Source organism: Pipra filicauda, unplaced genomic scaffold (assembly GCF_003945595.2).
Source record: "Pipra filicauda isolate LSUMZ 115617 unplaced genomic scaffold, ASM394559v2 scaffold209_size2725305_pilon, whole genome shotgun sequence".
Classification (NCBI taxonomy): domain Eukaryota; kingdom Metazoa; phylum Chordata; class Aves; order Passeriformes; family Pipridae; genus Pipra; species Pipra filicauda.
In genome coordinates this window covers 1,069,059-1,085,167 of record NW_024104320.1, presented here as the reverse complement: position 1 = coordinate 1,085,167, position 16,109 = coordinate 1,069,059, and the positions used below count along the sequence as shown (strand labels likewise).

The 16,109-nt window shown below is 40.1% G+C and overlaps 1 protein-coding gene across 7 annotated transcripts in view; it reads right to left on the bottom strand.

Annotated features, from left to right (window-relative positions):
* The window catches only part of KLHL29 (kelch like family member 29), a 393,217-nt gene that overhangs the window by 50,554 nt on the left and 326,554 nt on the right, over positions 1-16,109 (bottom strand). For all 7 annotated transcript variants that reach the window (XM_027749235.2, XM_027749234.2, XM_027749237.2 and 4 more), the window contains 2 exons: positions 7,580-7,779; positions 746-1,005 (listed from right to left, as the gene is read on the bottom strand). In XM_027749235.2, the coding sequence (XP_027605036.1) occupies positions 746-1,005; positions 7,580-7,779 (460 nt within the window). The remainder of the gene's footprint in view (positions 1-745; positions 1,006-7,579; positions 7,780-16,109) is intronic.

The following is a 16,109-nucleotide window of genomic DNA, read 5'->3' as shown; positions in this document are numbered from 1 at the left end:
TGTGTGGAAAACAGACTTTCAAATGGAGAGGTTTGGGGTTCAGACCACAGTTCACTACCTGCAAAAGGTGGCTTGCAAGAGCTGCACTGGAGCAAGTAACAGGTTTTTAGATATCGCCAGGGATGTCTTCTGGTCCCAAGGACAATCATCAGCCTCCAAACAGTCATTTCTTCTAGATTCTAACTAGTGCTAGGCAAAGTAACAGACTCGGCTTTTTTAGTCAAGAGCAGATTGCATAGCTCAGATGATTGAGGAAAGGATGACTCTAATAAATATATAAAACTCAAAGGATTATCTAAGCAGCCAATAAAGATGTAGAATCTTTTTTTTTATGAACTGAAGCTATATTCATTCAGTATATGACAAAAAAAGAAATAAAAATTTTCTGACAGATTTTTATTTTCCGCTGGTACTAAAATGCATCCCCTTCTTAAAGCATCTCAGACAACTGTAATTCTTCCCAATTTATCTCTGACTGAGCCTGCAGTCAACAACTTGAGACCCCAGCTTTGTATCATGCACGTCACAAATGAGATTTTGATTCAAAATTATCAGATATGGGGATCCGATTTTGAAATTACACACATTTTGTGCATAGCCTGTATTCCCTTTCTCTTTTTTTATCTGAACTGCTCATCCCATCTCCTACATACCCTCATGTTTAAAATTGCACAGAGATGGTTTCTATTCTAAAAGAGGCATTCATGGGAACGGAGCAGAGTGAGACTGCTGAGATTATTTTTACCTGAGCTCTGATTGCAGCGTCCTTCTTAATCCACTTTATCACTGTTTCGTACACCAGCTCCTCTGCTTTGGTGTTCAGGCTGTCATTGGACATGTAGGAAATAAAGTCGTCTTTTGAGATATTAAGGATCTCTTCTTGGTTTGCCACCTCGGGGAAAATTTGCAGGGCATAAGCTTTGGCCATGTTGTATAGTTCAGTGCACTGCATGGCTTCAGCCATGGCTAATATTCCTAAGCAGTTGCTAGCAGTCAGCTGTTTTTCTAAAAGGAGCAAAAAAACAAACAAAAAAGGTAATTGAGAATTAATAAAAGTAAGATACACATTTGTTCCAAAGTCATGAGAAAAATAAGTGTCATAGACAAATTTCTAACCCTAATTAATTTCAGGGAGTTAACCAAAAGCAGCACTGTGGGTTAATATAGGATTGGGGTTTAAAGCACAAAAATCAAAGTCTAACAGCTGAGTTGGGGATAGGGAGAGAAATGTACTTTCTGAGTTTGCTTTTTGTATAAGCCTTCACAGGGCACTGGGGAAACCTACTGACATAAAAGTATCTGGGGCTTCCCAAGGGATGGGAACCCAGCCAAGAGACTGCTGCTGTTCCTACCGCCTACAATGTTGCTTTAAGGAACAGCAAGATGTAAACGCCAGTGCAGACACTTAAGAATAAATGCAAACAGCACTAAGGACATTTCTGAGAATGCTGCAGTCACTTTATGATAATTTTTGCCCTGTTCAGCTACTAAGATACTTCAAATAAAAAAAAGAAATCCTCCCCCCTCTTTTTTTTTTCAAAGGAACTTTGTTGCTGCTGAATGTGATGACATCCCTTATGCAAAACACAGATTATTCTAACGCCTTCTGTTAAACGTTGTGTAGTGGGTTTCAAAGAAAATCATACACAGAGGAGACAGCATTATCTCCTTTCCAGCAAACAGAAGCAGCAGCACAGTGTGTAGCTTTGCGTTAGAAGTGTGCTACACCACACATTTGACTGTACTTTTTTCCTTTCCAGCTACTCTGAAGAAAAACCCACCACTTTTAGACATTTATAAGAGGAACTCTCAGAGTCTTCTCAGCTTTTGTTAACCAAGCCACTACTAATAGGCAGAATATATTCTTTTAAGATATGGGGCTACAGAAAAAATAAGAGACAGACAAACTGCAATAGATCACAAAGGCATTGGTACCAGTAGCAGGCTCCTGTGCTGCCAGAGAAGTCTATCACATTGGGCAGTGTCATATCCCAGTGCACTATGTCAGAGCACTGGACAGGAATGTGCAATAGCCCCTTATCTCTTCAAACAAAACTCCCATCATGTTGCTCCTGCTGGAAATGCTCAGGGATTCTTCCCTACACCCAGCTTCTGCCTTCACCAGATCGAAAACCTGCATACTATCTATACATGCCTTTTAATAAAACTGGATTATAAATTACTTTTTTCATTTTTTTTTTTAAACCTGACATGAGATTAGGGGGTTTGTGGGCTTGTTTTGTCTTCTTTTTTTTCCCTCTCTTTTTCTTTTACAGATCCAGCAGTCTTGAAACTAGGTTATCTCATTTTGCATCAGTTGATCGTACTGACTCCAAGGAGCCCATTTCCTCAAGCAGGCTGCAGCAGCAGCACTGTTTGCTGTCAGTAGATTTTGTCACTCAAAGACTGCCCAGAGACAGGTTGTAAACTGGCAGCTATGAAGCAAAGCTCCCAGATTTTCCTGTTTTCCAAAACCCCCCCTCCTCAAACCCAAAAAACCCCTCAACCCCAAACCCTCTTCCAGGTTCCTTGGTTCTGTCTGTTGGCACAGTTTCATGTATACATACGGCTGGGGGTAAAATAATCATCTAACAGAGCCCAAAACTCTCATCACCACTTGGAAAACTCCCAAGTCAAAGACAAATCTGACACTGTTCCCCCTTATCCTCACAGAGTTTATAATGAAGGTAATAATCAATTTTGACTCATTAAGCAGCGATGGTAAAGATTTGTGAGAATGAACCTTTGTCTTCAAGGGATGGGGTTTGCCTCTCTCAGGAGAGATTCCCATGCCATCCCTAGCTGAGCCTGTGGCGTGGGGAAGAAAAAACACTGGTGACGACTGATTTCTTCTGATTTGTACACATTTCTCTACCTCTAACAATGCTGGGTGACTGATGCAGCCTGGTGTCCAAGCAGCTTGATGTTGTCCCTTTAAGCTTCACTCCCTCCTCTTCCCCGAGGAACCCCTTGGTGGCACATCCAAATGACACTACCCCGTCTGATTCAACAATTATCGTGAGGCTATTTAGAGATGGGTCCCAGGGAGACGCAGACCAAGGTATGTGCAGGAGGCTGCTGACACACTTCTTTGCACTTCACTTCTGATGTGATGAGCACCACAGCAAGGTGGGCACAGTGATGTCTTTTTAAGATGAGGGCTGCCATGTAAAGTAGAGGGACTCATTGCAGGTGAGCAAGGCAACAGCTATAGGAGATATGGCAAATCTCTATCCTGTGAACATAAAAACACTACCTCCTCCCTATTTTTCACCTCTGACTCAAAATTTGAGGGCAAGATTGATGCCTCTTGACTCCAGCTGTCTATGTTTCAACTGTGCATTCACATTAGTATCGCTGTACACTCATAAACAAGCAATTCCAAGCAGCAATCTAGTAATATTCCTGTTTATTCTGGTAATATTTTAGATAATGACTTCAGGATGAACAGAGCCATGCCTTACTGATGCCTGTAACTCTTCACTGGCTATAAAGGGAGCCTACATGACTACTTAGATATAGACTTCTCCTATATAATATAGCCCATCCCTGCAATCCAGAGGTACTTCTGAATGCGAGCATGACAAAGACAGCTAAGGACCAGTTATGCTCTGTCTGCTCCTGAGCTGTTTTCCTTTGGACACTGACATATTTACAATAATTGCTGTTTTGCCACAGTGACACTGGGCTTGTAAAAACACATTTTTGTGGAGTTTCACCTTGACTTCATTCAGAACACGACTGCTGACTACTAAGCTGTTCCCAATGCTCAAGGACAGTTTATAAGAGACTCATGAGTGGACTTTAAGGATATCAGATGTAATCTAGTAGGTTCTCTCTGGTTTGAGACGGTGCTGAATAGCATATTTGCTCCTATGTGTGTCACAACAATAATGTAGATCAGCAGCTGGTATTTTCCGCTGTTTTAGATGTGACTTTGGATCCTGTGCAGAGTCATCAGGAGACAATCAGCCAGGCAGACTGCTCTGACTGCACTTCTGGCAGTGGGGTGACTTGAGATAAAGTCAGAGATAGATGGTGTGTTGGAAGGATTATCCAGAGAGATTGTGGTAACAGGATGATGGGCTGTAAGCACCCTCTGTGTGCATTAAGCACTGGATTTTCACTTAGAGATGCTTTCTAGATGATGACTTGGATATCACAAAAAATAGCATAAAGCATGTATTTCCTCATGATATTTTGTGTATGTTCTGATGAGGAACTTATTCCTCAGGTATTTCCCACTAATGTCAAAAGCACATGAAGATCAGAGATAAGTGGAAGACTTTAAGATGCGTTCATTGTCCAGTGAATGCCCAACGGATTGTCTAAAAGATTTTCCTTCCCCTGTGAGGGTCTTCTTCCTTTCTCCTATCTCCAGATTTAATCAACGGTTCTTCAGTGCTGGGCAGTGCATTTCTCCACCGGGTTCAAAATTCTCCACCTTGGACGGACAAAATAATTGCCCATAACACTTTCTCTTGAATTCAAAAGGACCATAAACGCCTCTTCTTTCCTCAGGTGCCTATTCATGCAGGTCTCATTGCTGGTCCATCTTCAGTTTTTCTCATTTCTCCCTCTAGTAGTCTTTCCAAACATTGACTTGTATTCTTTGCTCAGGAGACTAAGACAATCCAGAGCTCCTGCTCTTTCCTATTTTGGTCCATGAAACTACCAGGTTCCACCAACTTCTTTAGGCTTAAGGAAGAATGTATTTTATCAGAAGAAGGCTGAAGTACAGGCTCAGAATTGGTTCCCTCCTGTGATGGAGGTCCCTGCACCACAGACCCAAACCGTGATACCGATGAATCATCTGAAACCCAATTTGAGCCATTACTGTGATGACAGTGTACAACAAATATGAAAAAAAGAAAAAAAAGCTGCTTAAGTCTTCAGCCATATGGGTGGAGGAAATACCTATGATATCCTGACCAGTTTGCAAACATTTGCCCAGTTATCATATGGTGTCTGCATGGACCTGTCACCATCGTTGCATCAGTCAGCACAAAACTGTTGTCATTTCTCATGGTCTAGATAAAAGCCAAGGAGACAGCATGTGGGGGAGAGAGAACACGGCTATAATTAGCCCAGCAAAGCTGGTTAAGAAATCTCCTATCAAAATGAAACTACTTTCCTGACACATTTTGCAGCATATTTCCACCAGAAAGCACAAGAAAATTTGGGATGCCTCTGCCTAAGGCTGCTGAGAGGCCCAGGATAGAGACCCAAAAGCCGCCTGGATATCCACTAGTCAGGACCCTCCTGGATCTTCATGACTCAAAAAGGATGAGCTTTGAGATGGTGCTGTGCTATGCTGAACAGACCTATTAATTTGGGCTTTTACTTCTTTGGACCTCCCTCCACTTCTTTCCCTTTTTAGACATGGCCAGTGATGGGAAAGATTCATTCTTTATACTAGTGAATCCTCCAGAAGTGCTGATGAAAAAAACCCTTTTACCATATTTTTGCTTTGTGTAGAGCAGAGGTGGCTGGGATGAAAAGAAAAAACACAGCCACAGAGAAGACAAAATGCCTTTGCCTAAACTTTTCAGATGGCAAGTGCTCTGCTATCTCTGTACAGCAATCCAGTCATAGCTATAAATAAAAATAAGCGATTACACTCCATGAATTGTCCAAATGAGAATACAAAATTCCAGCGGCTCCCCATATATCACTGAACTTATAACCAACTCTGCTATTTCATACCATAACATGGTTCACTAGATTCAAATATTAACTATTGGAACAGAGAAATCTCACACCGACTTAGTGAAATAAATGTATTTTGGTTTTGCGGCTGGATCTTTGGAGATAGTGAAACTTGAACACATCTCGTGTTCCTGGAAGGGCCATAAGATCTAATCACTGTGAAAAGGTGGCAAAGGGAAGCTGGGGGAAAGCAATGCCAGAACCAGAGCCTCATTCAAGTTGCACAGTCCAAATGGTGTGATTGCAAAGCATAAATTTCGCATCACCAGTACCCACCCATTTGAGAACAGACTTTAAACATGGGACACATAAAAATTTGGAAAGGAGAATACAATACCACAAATTCTTTACTGATGCCTGAATTGCACCAGCCTAGTCCCACCACTCATCTTGCCAGCAGGCAGGCTTAGCAGTGAAAATTAACACAGCAGTAAACTGGACTCATATGAGGGGTTTTTTTTGTTGTTTTTTTGAGTGCAACATTTTCTAAACTCTCATATTCCACGTTCTGCAATTGTAGATGTCAATTTTAAATGAGAACTGCTCAGGAAGAACCTACAGGTCATGTGGGCTTCAGAGAAAATGCTGTATCCCATTGAATGATGTATCGAGAAAGACCAAGTAGAAATCAGATGTCAAAAAAAAGAGTATCTGGTACTTATACATGGGAAGTAAGTCATATAAGACCAAGCTGAAAGTTTTTGTATTGATAAGTTTGTGATAGTAATTAGTAAATTATTAAAGTCTCATAAACTGATATTACAGCTATGATAGTGAAGGAGTGGCAAGTGGTACAGACAGGAGTTTGAACCAAGGTGTGTTCCAGCTGAGCTCCAGTTCTAGCTCCACTTCTGCCATGACAGAAATGGGTCTGTCTGGTTCCAGTTCAGACCTGTAAAGCTTAACTGAGCTGGAAACCTTGGACTGTTTTGAAACAGTCTATTCTGGAAAGCAGATGGAAAGTGAAAGGAGAAGGATGACACAGTGCTGAGGACCCACGGCACTCTCTGACCACCTCCTCCATGTGCCAGCCATGCCATTTAGTATTGCTCAGTGTTATTATTGCCTAAAACATTTACACAATATTGAACTTCAAGCAATAACATGCTCTGGACAAGAAGTACACATTTCTCGTGGCCATCAGAGGAAGGGCAGAGGCACTGGTGATGTTGCTCTGTACACCCTTGCTGGGGCAAATGTTCCCCATGCACACAGGGCAGATCAGAGGTGGGCACAGCAACCTTTCCTTGCACCCACCTTTGTGATGACTCACATACATCAGACCATAACTCTGTATGCAGTAACAAACCCTGTTAACATTTAACCTGGAATGGTTCAGCCAAATCTTGTTTACAAGAACACTGCACATGGGAAGGACCTTGTCATGGATGCAAGAAAACTGCAGATATTGCAATGCACTCTTTAATTTTTTGCAAATTCTGCAGATTTGCAGTACCTCCTCCTCCATGGGAGTCCACCTCCAAATTTTTTGGTGTTTGACCAAGCTGGAATGGTGTAGCACCCAAAATTTGCTCCCACAGTTATAAGCAACCTGTGCTTTATAGCCTGGTATCTATGCAGAGATCATCCTCCAGGAAACAAAATGTCATCAAGATTCCAAGTATGGAACAAGGTTCAACAAAATAAGTTATCCAAGATATGAAACCTGTTGTCACTCAAACAACAGGATACACTTCTCTAGACCATTTTCCACTGGCCATTATGTCAGCATTTAAAATTCAAATTGCAAGTCAAATTAATGATATTTTACTCTGTGGGTTTCTTAATTTATCCTGTAAGAGTTGTCAGAAGAAGGTTTACAAACCTTAACACAAGATCTCAAAACCTCGCTAGATGGAGTGATTCTTACCTAGAAAGGAAACGCAGACTTTACAGAAGGTATGAAACTGGAACTTGCTGGCAGCTTCCAGTAGGGTTTTTGCATTGGCTGAATCTATGATCAAAGAACCTGTATAAACAAACTCCAGGAGTAACTCCAGGACATCCGCAGTGAGGTTGGACATGGCCAATTCCAGCTTCTCCCCGCTTCTGCTACTGTCCCGTGGTGACCTGGTAACAGCAGACAATTAAATTACGGACATTACACCATCCCCATTTTATTGGCATTTATTGATTAGTGAGGGCTATAAAATCGCTTTGCACATCATTATATTTCTCCATTATTTTTGTTTACGGAACTGAAGAATATGAATTTTAAAATAACTGAACTTAAAAACTTTAACTGGATCTGAAAGAGAAGAGTCTTAAAGCAAGTCTTACAAAAAATCTGTTTATTGCTACTTTGCATTTTCATGCAAAAACAGTTGCAAAAGAAAAGGAAAGGAAAGGAAAAGAAAGGAAAGAAAGGAAAATGAATGATCCAACATTAATGAAAATGAGGAACGGGATTAGCTTTCAAAGGGAAACAATACATTTTAACATCTTGGTTAACATCTCATCTTCTATGCATAATATAACTGTTAAGGAAAAACAACTCTCCAATTTCAAGAGAAAAGGTCATCTACTTTTTCAGGAATCCAGCACTGGAATAATTTTAAATGTCATGTGCACTTAAGGATACATTAAAGACCTTTTCATAAGAAATAAGAATAAAAATACTAATTTCTATTTAGCTTGAACTTCTCAGTATGTTATATTAAAGTACAGATACAATCAATATGATATCTGCATACAGATGGTTGGTCATATAAAATATAAATATATGCTTATTCTAAAAATCTATTGTTCCCTTTTAGGCACTAAAAAAAGGAAGCCCTTCATGGCAATTGCTTTGAAAACAGAATACAAGACAAGCTAGACAGACAAAATGGTTAGAGCAAAGAAGGGAGGGGGGGAAAACAACAACCAGCTCTGCCACAGGAAGCCAGCAGCCATCCTCTAGGAGTTTCATGACTGTGGCCTACGATTTTTCCTGCATGAAGTGCTGAACAATTTGGGGATCAGAGTATCTCCTGCATTTGAAGTGTGGATTAGTGCTTGTGAAATTATTGGACAAAAAGAAAGTCATACTGAATTAAAGTAAGGGCCCAGTTCTTAATGCATGGTTGGCTGATGTGTCTGCAACACTAAAGACAGATTACACCTGAAAGACAAAAGTGATGATAAATTTGGTAACATCAAGGAGGGGAGGGGAAATCTGTTGGAGTAAGAAAATAAATTCTTTTAATGGTTAGGACCATCCAGCACCTTCTCAAAGAAACATAAGCTTTTGTCTGTCACTGGACAGCCAACGTCTGCTCGCTCCAATTCTGCTAAAGTACTTGCAAAAGCCATTGCACAAGTGACACAAAACCGGCATACGATGTGGTGTGACATTCATGGACTGGCCAAAGCATCACTATTCACAGGCAACGCCAGCTTTAAGCACGAGCAAAGCACTGCCAACCTCCTGGATTTACACAGCTGTCTAGAAAGGTGATGATCAGACCTTTACTACCGTAACGGAGGAAAAATAAACGACATATAAGCTTTGGTTTTCCTCCCGCATGACATCCCACCCATCCACCCCAATAACACCTAAAATCATTTGGAAAAATGCTTCAAATTTGCAGTGGATGCTTTGTCACTGGCCTTCCACTGACTAGCCCTGTTCAAGTCAAGGGCACAGCTTTAATTTATACGAATCTCTGCAAAATCAAAGCTTTAAAGAGGTTTCATTTTCAGTGGAGGAACAGTTAGCAGTCCTTAATTTTACAGTCTTCTCTAAGGCAGTGAACCATGGTTACTCCCATTCACAAAAGAAAACTGAGGCAAAACCAAGGTAAAATCACTTGCCTATGAGCATAGATAGTCGGGGCAAACCAAGGAATTAAACCCCATTTTTAAAATTCTGTATGTTGAACTGTCCCTTTGCATGGCAACACAGGTGAGTAAGATCCTATTCCAGAAGCAGATGGGTAGGAATACATACTGATCATGACACCTGTCATATCCCTACAAGCACAGATGTGTATGCTACCCTGAATCCTTATGCTTTATCACACCACAATATTCCTTCTGAACTCTTGCATATGGATTCAATTCTGCATTCAAGGTAGAAGACCTCAGGTGTCAAAACAGAAGAGTTGCCATTTCCCAGATCCTCGAGAGGATGTCACAAAATGTTGTGGTTTTTCCTTTCTCACACTCACATACCAGTAATATGCCTCACATCTGATTTATCTCCAGTTGTACACACTTATGGTCCTGTGCTCTGGGCTATCAAAATGCCTCCCGGTACTGATGTAATTCTTGCTGAACAGCTCCCAGAAGCGGTTTGTACCCGACAGTGAATTCATGTTCACGTGGGCTGATTAATAAGCACACTGCCTAAAATTTAGGGAGATTTGGAGGTACCCAGCAAGTGACAGAGTCGGGCTGTTTGCACTGTAGGAAGCCCCACCATAAGCAATTATTTATATATTGGCACTAATTGCTCTGTGCTGGTGATGGCTGTGGGAATGACTGCGTGTGATCCGTTGGGAATCGCAGAGCAGAGACCAGGAGGCACAAAGGAAAGGATGATGTGACACCAATGTCAGCACAGACACATACCCACGTTAGCAACAACTGCAAGCTGCTATTTTTCAGAATAATTAAGTAATAATCTCTTTTACTTTGTAATACACCAAGCAATAAACTGCTGCTGCAATTGATTAAATGCCAAAGAAAAGCTAAGGTGTTTAATCAATCACTAGAGCCACTTATGGCAAGTATAATACAAAGCTACAGAGATTATTGATATTACACAATGAGCCAGAAATGGGAAAGGAAATTATCCCTATTCCTGCCTTGGTGATGCCTTGAATGTGTGGTGCTGTTTTGCTTGTGCTTTCTAAGCAGCGAACCCTTCGGCTCCACATTTGGCTGGACCATATAGTGAGCACAGGCTTCATTCAGGCTGCACAGGGAAATCACAGCTACCCTGGCTTCCACAATGGAAATCTGGCTTGCTACAGGCTGGAGAATGGGCAGACAATTGGCTGAAGCAGGTCCTAATGGATCAAAAATAAATGTTTGAAGGAAGAAAAGAACATAACGTGGGGAAACAGTCTGATATGACTGAAGTGGGAAATTCCATAGTTTTCTTCTTGAAACTATTTAAGTGAATTGGGTTATGGCATTGCCCTCAAAGCCTGACTAAAGGTTTCTGTGTTCCTTGTTTTCACAGATATTAGAACATGAATATGCCCTGTGCAGTTATATTTCATCTATTTGGGGCAGAACCTTCTCTCAGCTATTGTACAGGAACTGCACTAAAGTGACTAAAACTAAGAATAGAATTTAGTCCTGTAATGCATTTGCAGTGGATTGGGGGAAATCTGTCAGAATATATGTATATGTATATACAGCAGCTCATCCTGTATCGCATCAGGAGTTTTGTCAATGGCATCTGTAGAAGTAAACATTTAGAGAAGTCTGTTACCAGAAAAGCCCTGACTTTCTCCCTCAAGAGCTGGAAAAAAAATCACAGTTCTACCTGGTACATACACTCCAGTTCCCTCACTCCTGGTACAAACATGGGGTGTTTTGGGGATGGAAAGCCTGCCTCATTCATGTTTCAGTCTCACTTGAAGCCAGGCAACGTAAACTTATCGTCCATGGACATCATTAAATGTGGCACATGCTGCTATTTGCCCTGCGAACTCTAAAGTTTAAACAGAATGATGTCATTTTATTGGCCTTGTAATCATTGCTCATATTATAAAGGTCACACATTTCACATTGTGGCAGAAAATCAATAGCTCTCCCAACAGCCTCTGGGGGAAAAAGTTTTGCTTCTGAAGAATAATATATAATAAACAATTTTAGTCCTTACTTTATCATGGCTGTAATCTTGGAGAAAAGCTACAGTAAAAATCTGGCAAAGGCTGATATATAAACTCATTAAAATTGGGAAGTGATTTAGAACAGGACTTTAAAAAAGATTTATCTTGAGCTAAACAGCAAAGAGATTTGTTTAGGTCTACATTTAAACAAGCTCCAAGAGCTCTTTAACAGCTTAATTTTATGGTAGCTGTTGGGGAATTCTTTCAGATTTACAAATCATGTATTTCTCCAGCAAGATGATAGACCTGAGCAATGTGCAAGCAGAACTGAACCTGTAGATAAGCAGGAAGCACAGATACATTCTGCTTGGGTAAGGGGGGAGTTACTGAAAAATATTATGCATTGTCTGGAATAATTAAGTCAAACAAAATCAAGCCAATGCCTTTGAACATATTCTGGCTACTTATCCTTCAACTTAATTACTTAAACTAGAGAAGACAAAGGCACAGGGAACCTTTTAAAGCAAAAGACGGTTTGATTACTCTCTCAAATAACAAATCAAAATCAGTGTCCCTTTCTGTTGACTAATATATAGAAAAGACCTAAAACATTTAAATACTTGTTAGCAGGAAAAATAACCCTAATACCTCATCTGCAAGATGTAGGAGTGGAACTGACAAAAGTAGAGAACTTTACATTTTTGGTATTCATTTGTCCTTGAAAATCATTTCCGCACATATAATACACACAGGCAAGAGCCAGCACTAGTGTTTTCATGCTTAATAGCAATGCAACGGAGTTTTCTGCATCTTGAGTTATAAATAGATGTGTATCTATGCATTTTCCCGGCATTATTCGTATCAACACGTTCACATAACAGAACGTCTGTGTGATTCTGTTCAAAACATTTAATAGTGAGATGCCTTGATTTGCAAAGCCGCATTCAGAGCCTGGCTAAAGTAGCTGTGTAAGTGAAACACTGCTTGAGCATCAATTTGTCAATTTATGGACAGCGCTACCGCCTCTCATTCAGCCTTCCCTCATGGTTTGGATATGCTGCCTTTAACTGGCTTGCAACATTATTTTGACTGACTAATGGTTTGGCTACAGCTTCACTCAATTTTAGATCAAATATGAAAAGCTACCTATACCCGGTGCAGACGCCAGCCAACGCTCTGTTTACAAGCTATAGTCACAAAGTCAAAACAAATTCTGGATGTTCAAAATGGAGCCATCTGCACGGAATAAACATGAAAAATGTGAAACATTTTATGTAAATGTACATTACTGCCTAGGAACAGTTGGTTCAGCTTCTTCCCAGGCTGCCTGGTTGGGAACACAAGGACTGACAGAGTTTGTGACACCTATTTACATTTGATGCCATATGAGTCACTGTGCCGTAGACTCAAAGGTATGACATGTATTTAAGCTATGTGCTCCAAAAGGGCACTGAAATAAATAATTATTTTTTAAAATAAAGACATATTTAGAATTATTATTTGTGATTTTTCCCTGGACGTGTGGGACTTGGTGTGTGTCTTTTTCTTTCTACCTCTCCAAGGCCCACCACTATCTGCTTCTCCCAACAGAAGTTAGCAGCAAAGAGCTACCTCCATAATACAGCCTCAATTTTGTTCATATTTCACTCAGAATCTATCTTTAAGAAACAGGGAAACACACTCATTCTGGTAGTGTAATAATAAAAAAAAAATTGCTGTCTTTGACAATTTATGGTTCAGTGTCTTATACAACTCAGGAGTCTGAGTATCTCCACTAAAAGTACCTATTCGAGCTACAGGAGGCTATACAGGACTGCCAGCAGCAGGCAGAAGCTTCTGCTCTACCCTGGACTGAGGAAACTGAAGCTCATATTTTGGGGTTGGTCCCTCCCTGTTTGGACCAAAGCAATGGCCTGTCCTACCAGCCAGCTGCCTGCTGGTCTCTCCACAGTGTGCCCCCCAGGACCTGCCCCATCAGCTTGACATGCTGATCTCACTGGCTTGCTCCTGTTATTAGGAATATAAATGTTTATTCTACAGTAATTGTGTTCCCATTCCATGAGAGCAACATATTTTCTACTAAGATAGACAGGACAATAAAAAAAAAAATCAAATTAAATCACTTTGTTCCCTGGACAGTATTTAGGTCTCCAGAAAACAGGAAATCCAAGATTTTTATGTAAGATGAGGTACTTAAATGAGGAGAAGCTATTTCTTTTTATCTCTGTCAAATTATTTTGATTACCAAAGAAAGGACTCCAGACTAGGATAGACAGCTTCTCATGAGGCTTAAGAGTCTGTTAGCTGTGTGCTCATTAGAAACTGCTGTTCAAGTCGACACAATTTAGACTGAATCTCTTGTTTATTGTGGGATTTCAACTTTTTACTTTAATCCTTAAAGCACTGAAACTCCAGGCAAAGAAGAGAGTGCAATATTGCTGCATCTTAACTGTCCACTATTTGATTTTTTACCATCTTCAGAGTTATTAATGGTTCAAAACCCATGTCTATTTATCTTGGGAGAAGCAAAAAATAAACTTCATTATATTATAGCCAACCTTCAGCTATGTACAAAACAGACACAGCACTCTACATAGAAAGTTGTATTTTGTACCAAAGATCTTGATTTATCATAATAACACACTCACAAGATATAAAAATATAGATGCCCAAACATACCAACACACATTTCCATGACACACACCAAGATGCATGTGCATACTGAGGTAACAGGTTATTTACCGAGTTATACAAGTTTATGCAGCTGCAAGGTAATCAATCATGTAAATGATGACAGGAAGGGACATTTATAGAGCAACATCATTGCAATACGTATGTCATAAGGCACTGAATGTTTTATTAAACAGGATTTAAAAAAAAAAAATTACACCCCAGCATTGCTTCTCCTTTGGAACTGTTTTATCAGCTCAAAATGTATTAACTTGCAAATCTCTGCCTTCGTTATACTATCTTGTAGATAAACATTATCTTTGAGCCTCAGTCACTATCCATCTGTCTCATGAGAGAAGAAAACATGTACTGTAGTGGTACTATTGTATGATTACAATAAAGAACTAGTAAAATCACAAGATTAAATAAATTACATTGTTTAAACACGGGCTTGCAAATGTGTCAGGAAAATTTACCTGACCAACAAATCCATTTGGTCACTTTTATCAGGATGTTGATACAAATAATGTTCCTTGTTCCAGGCAAACAAAATCTGGCCAGACTAGTGTAACTTATTAGGGTCAAATGCTGCCAGTTTGCACCTGCTCTATCAGAAGAAAATCAAGAAAATTAATGGCTGTGAGCTCGGGCACGCACCAGCAGCTCCCACTAATTCACCATCACAGAAATGATCATTACAAACCAAGACGAGCAATGGGATTAACAGCAAATGCTTTTGTCCACGGACAACATGGCCAGAATAAAATAGAACAAACAAAAGAGCCACGTTTCTTATATACCCTTAATGCCATTCACTGATGGAACACAATCTAAATGCTCGGGATCAGCGGCAGCCTGTAACGCTATAGACTCGGAGATCACAGTCGGAGGCACAAATCTGGCTCCCTGCTGAGATTTAAGAAAGAAGATGACGAGTTTGAAGATGCTAGCTTAAATGACTAGCAAGAGAATGAAGAAGTGAATAGCAAGTGCCCTTGGAAGAACAGTGTTTCATGACCTAGACTTTTGCTAGGGACTGAGAATAAACTGAATTTCACAAGGTACTAGCGGAAAAGTAAAAAAACTGGGCCAACTTATTAATAGTGTGGGATCTAACTTGTTTGCAAGTATCTCTGTCAGCCTAATTCAGTCGCAAAATAACCTGGATGAGAGCTACTATTTGTTAAAGGTAAATAAAAGATGCAAGCAGGTTTTGGTGGATTATATGGGAAGGAAAATTAAAAATAAAATGACAGAATAAAAAATTTATTCTCATCAAACTTAAAGCTCACCCCCTTACCCAACTCCTATCTGATTTCTTTTAATGTTACTTATTACACCATCAAAAACCAACTTAGCAGAGAGCTGGCATGAAGCTAATAAATCCATCTCTTAGGAATGCGGAGAAATTTATACAAGTAATTATCTAGGTAGTCTATCCAAGACTCTTTCTCATCATTGCAATGTCTAGAGGGAAAACAATAATAAAATAATGATAATCACAATTATTATTTATTACTACTACGATGATTATGGCAGTGCCCAAAGATCCCAATCAGCATTTCAGTAATTAGAATTAATTCTGTCAGGCACTGGTTCTTTCTCCTACAGCTACAGGGTGTTGCTAGTGCTTTTCTACAGTATATGTAGAGACAGACACACCAATGAAAGGTACTACACTACATCACTATGCCAGTACAGGCAGGAAAGGGCAGGAAGCTCATCACTCCCTGCCCGCTCCAACCTGCAGAACTGCTTCGAGTATTTCAGTCGCTGAAGCTCAGCTCTACACAAGCAAACAGAGGGCACTATGATCTGATATGACCATAACCTGCTCACATTAATTCAAATTCATTATTTCAATCCAGCAGTGGCTAATCCTTGATGATTTAAATGAAAGGAGTGAACTGCTGATCCCCAGAGCTACCTGCGAGCAAGCTGGAGTTGGAGATTTGATTACCC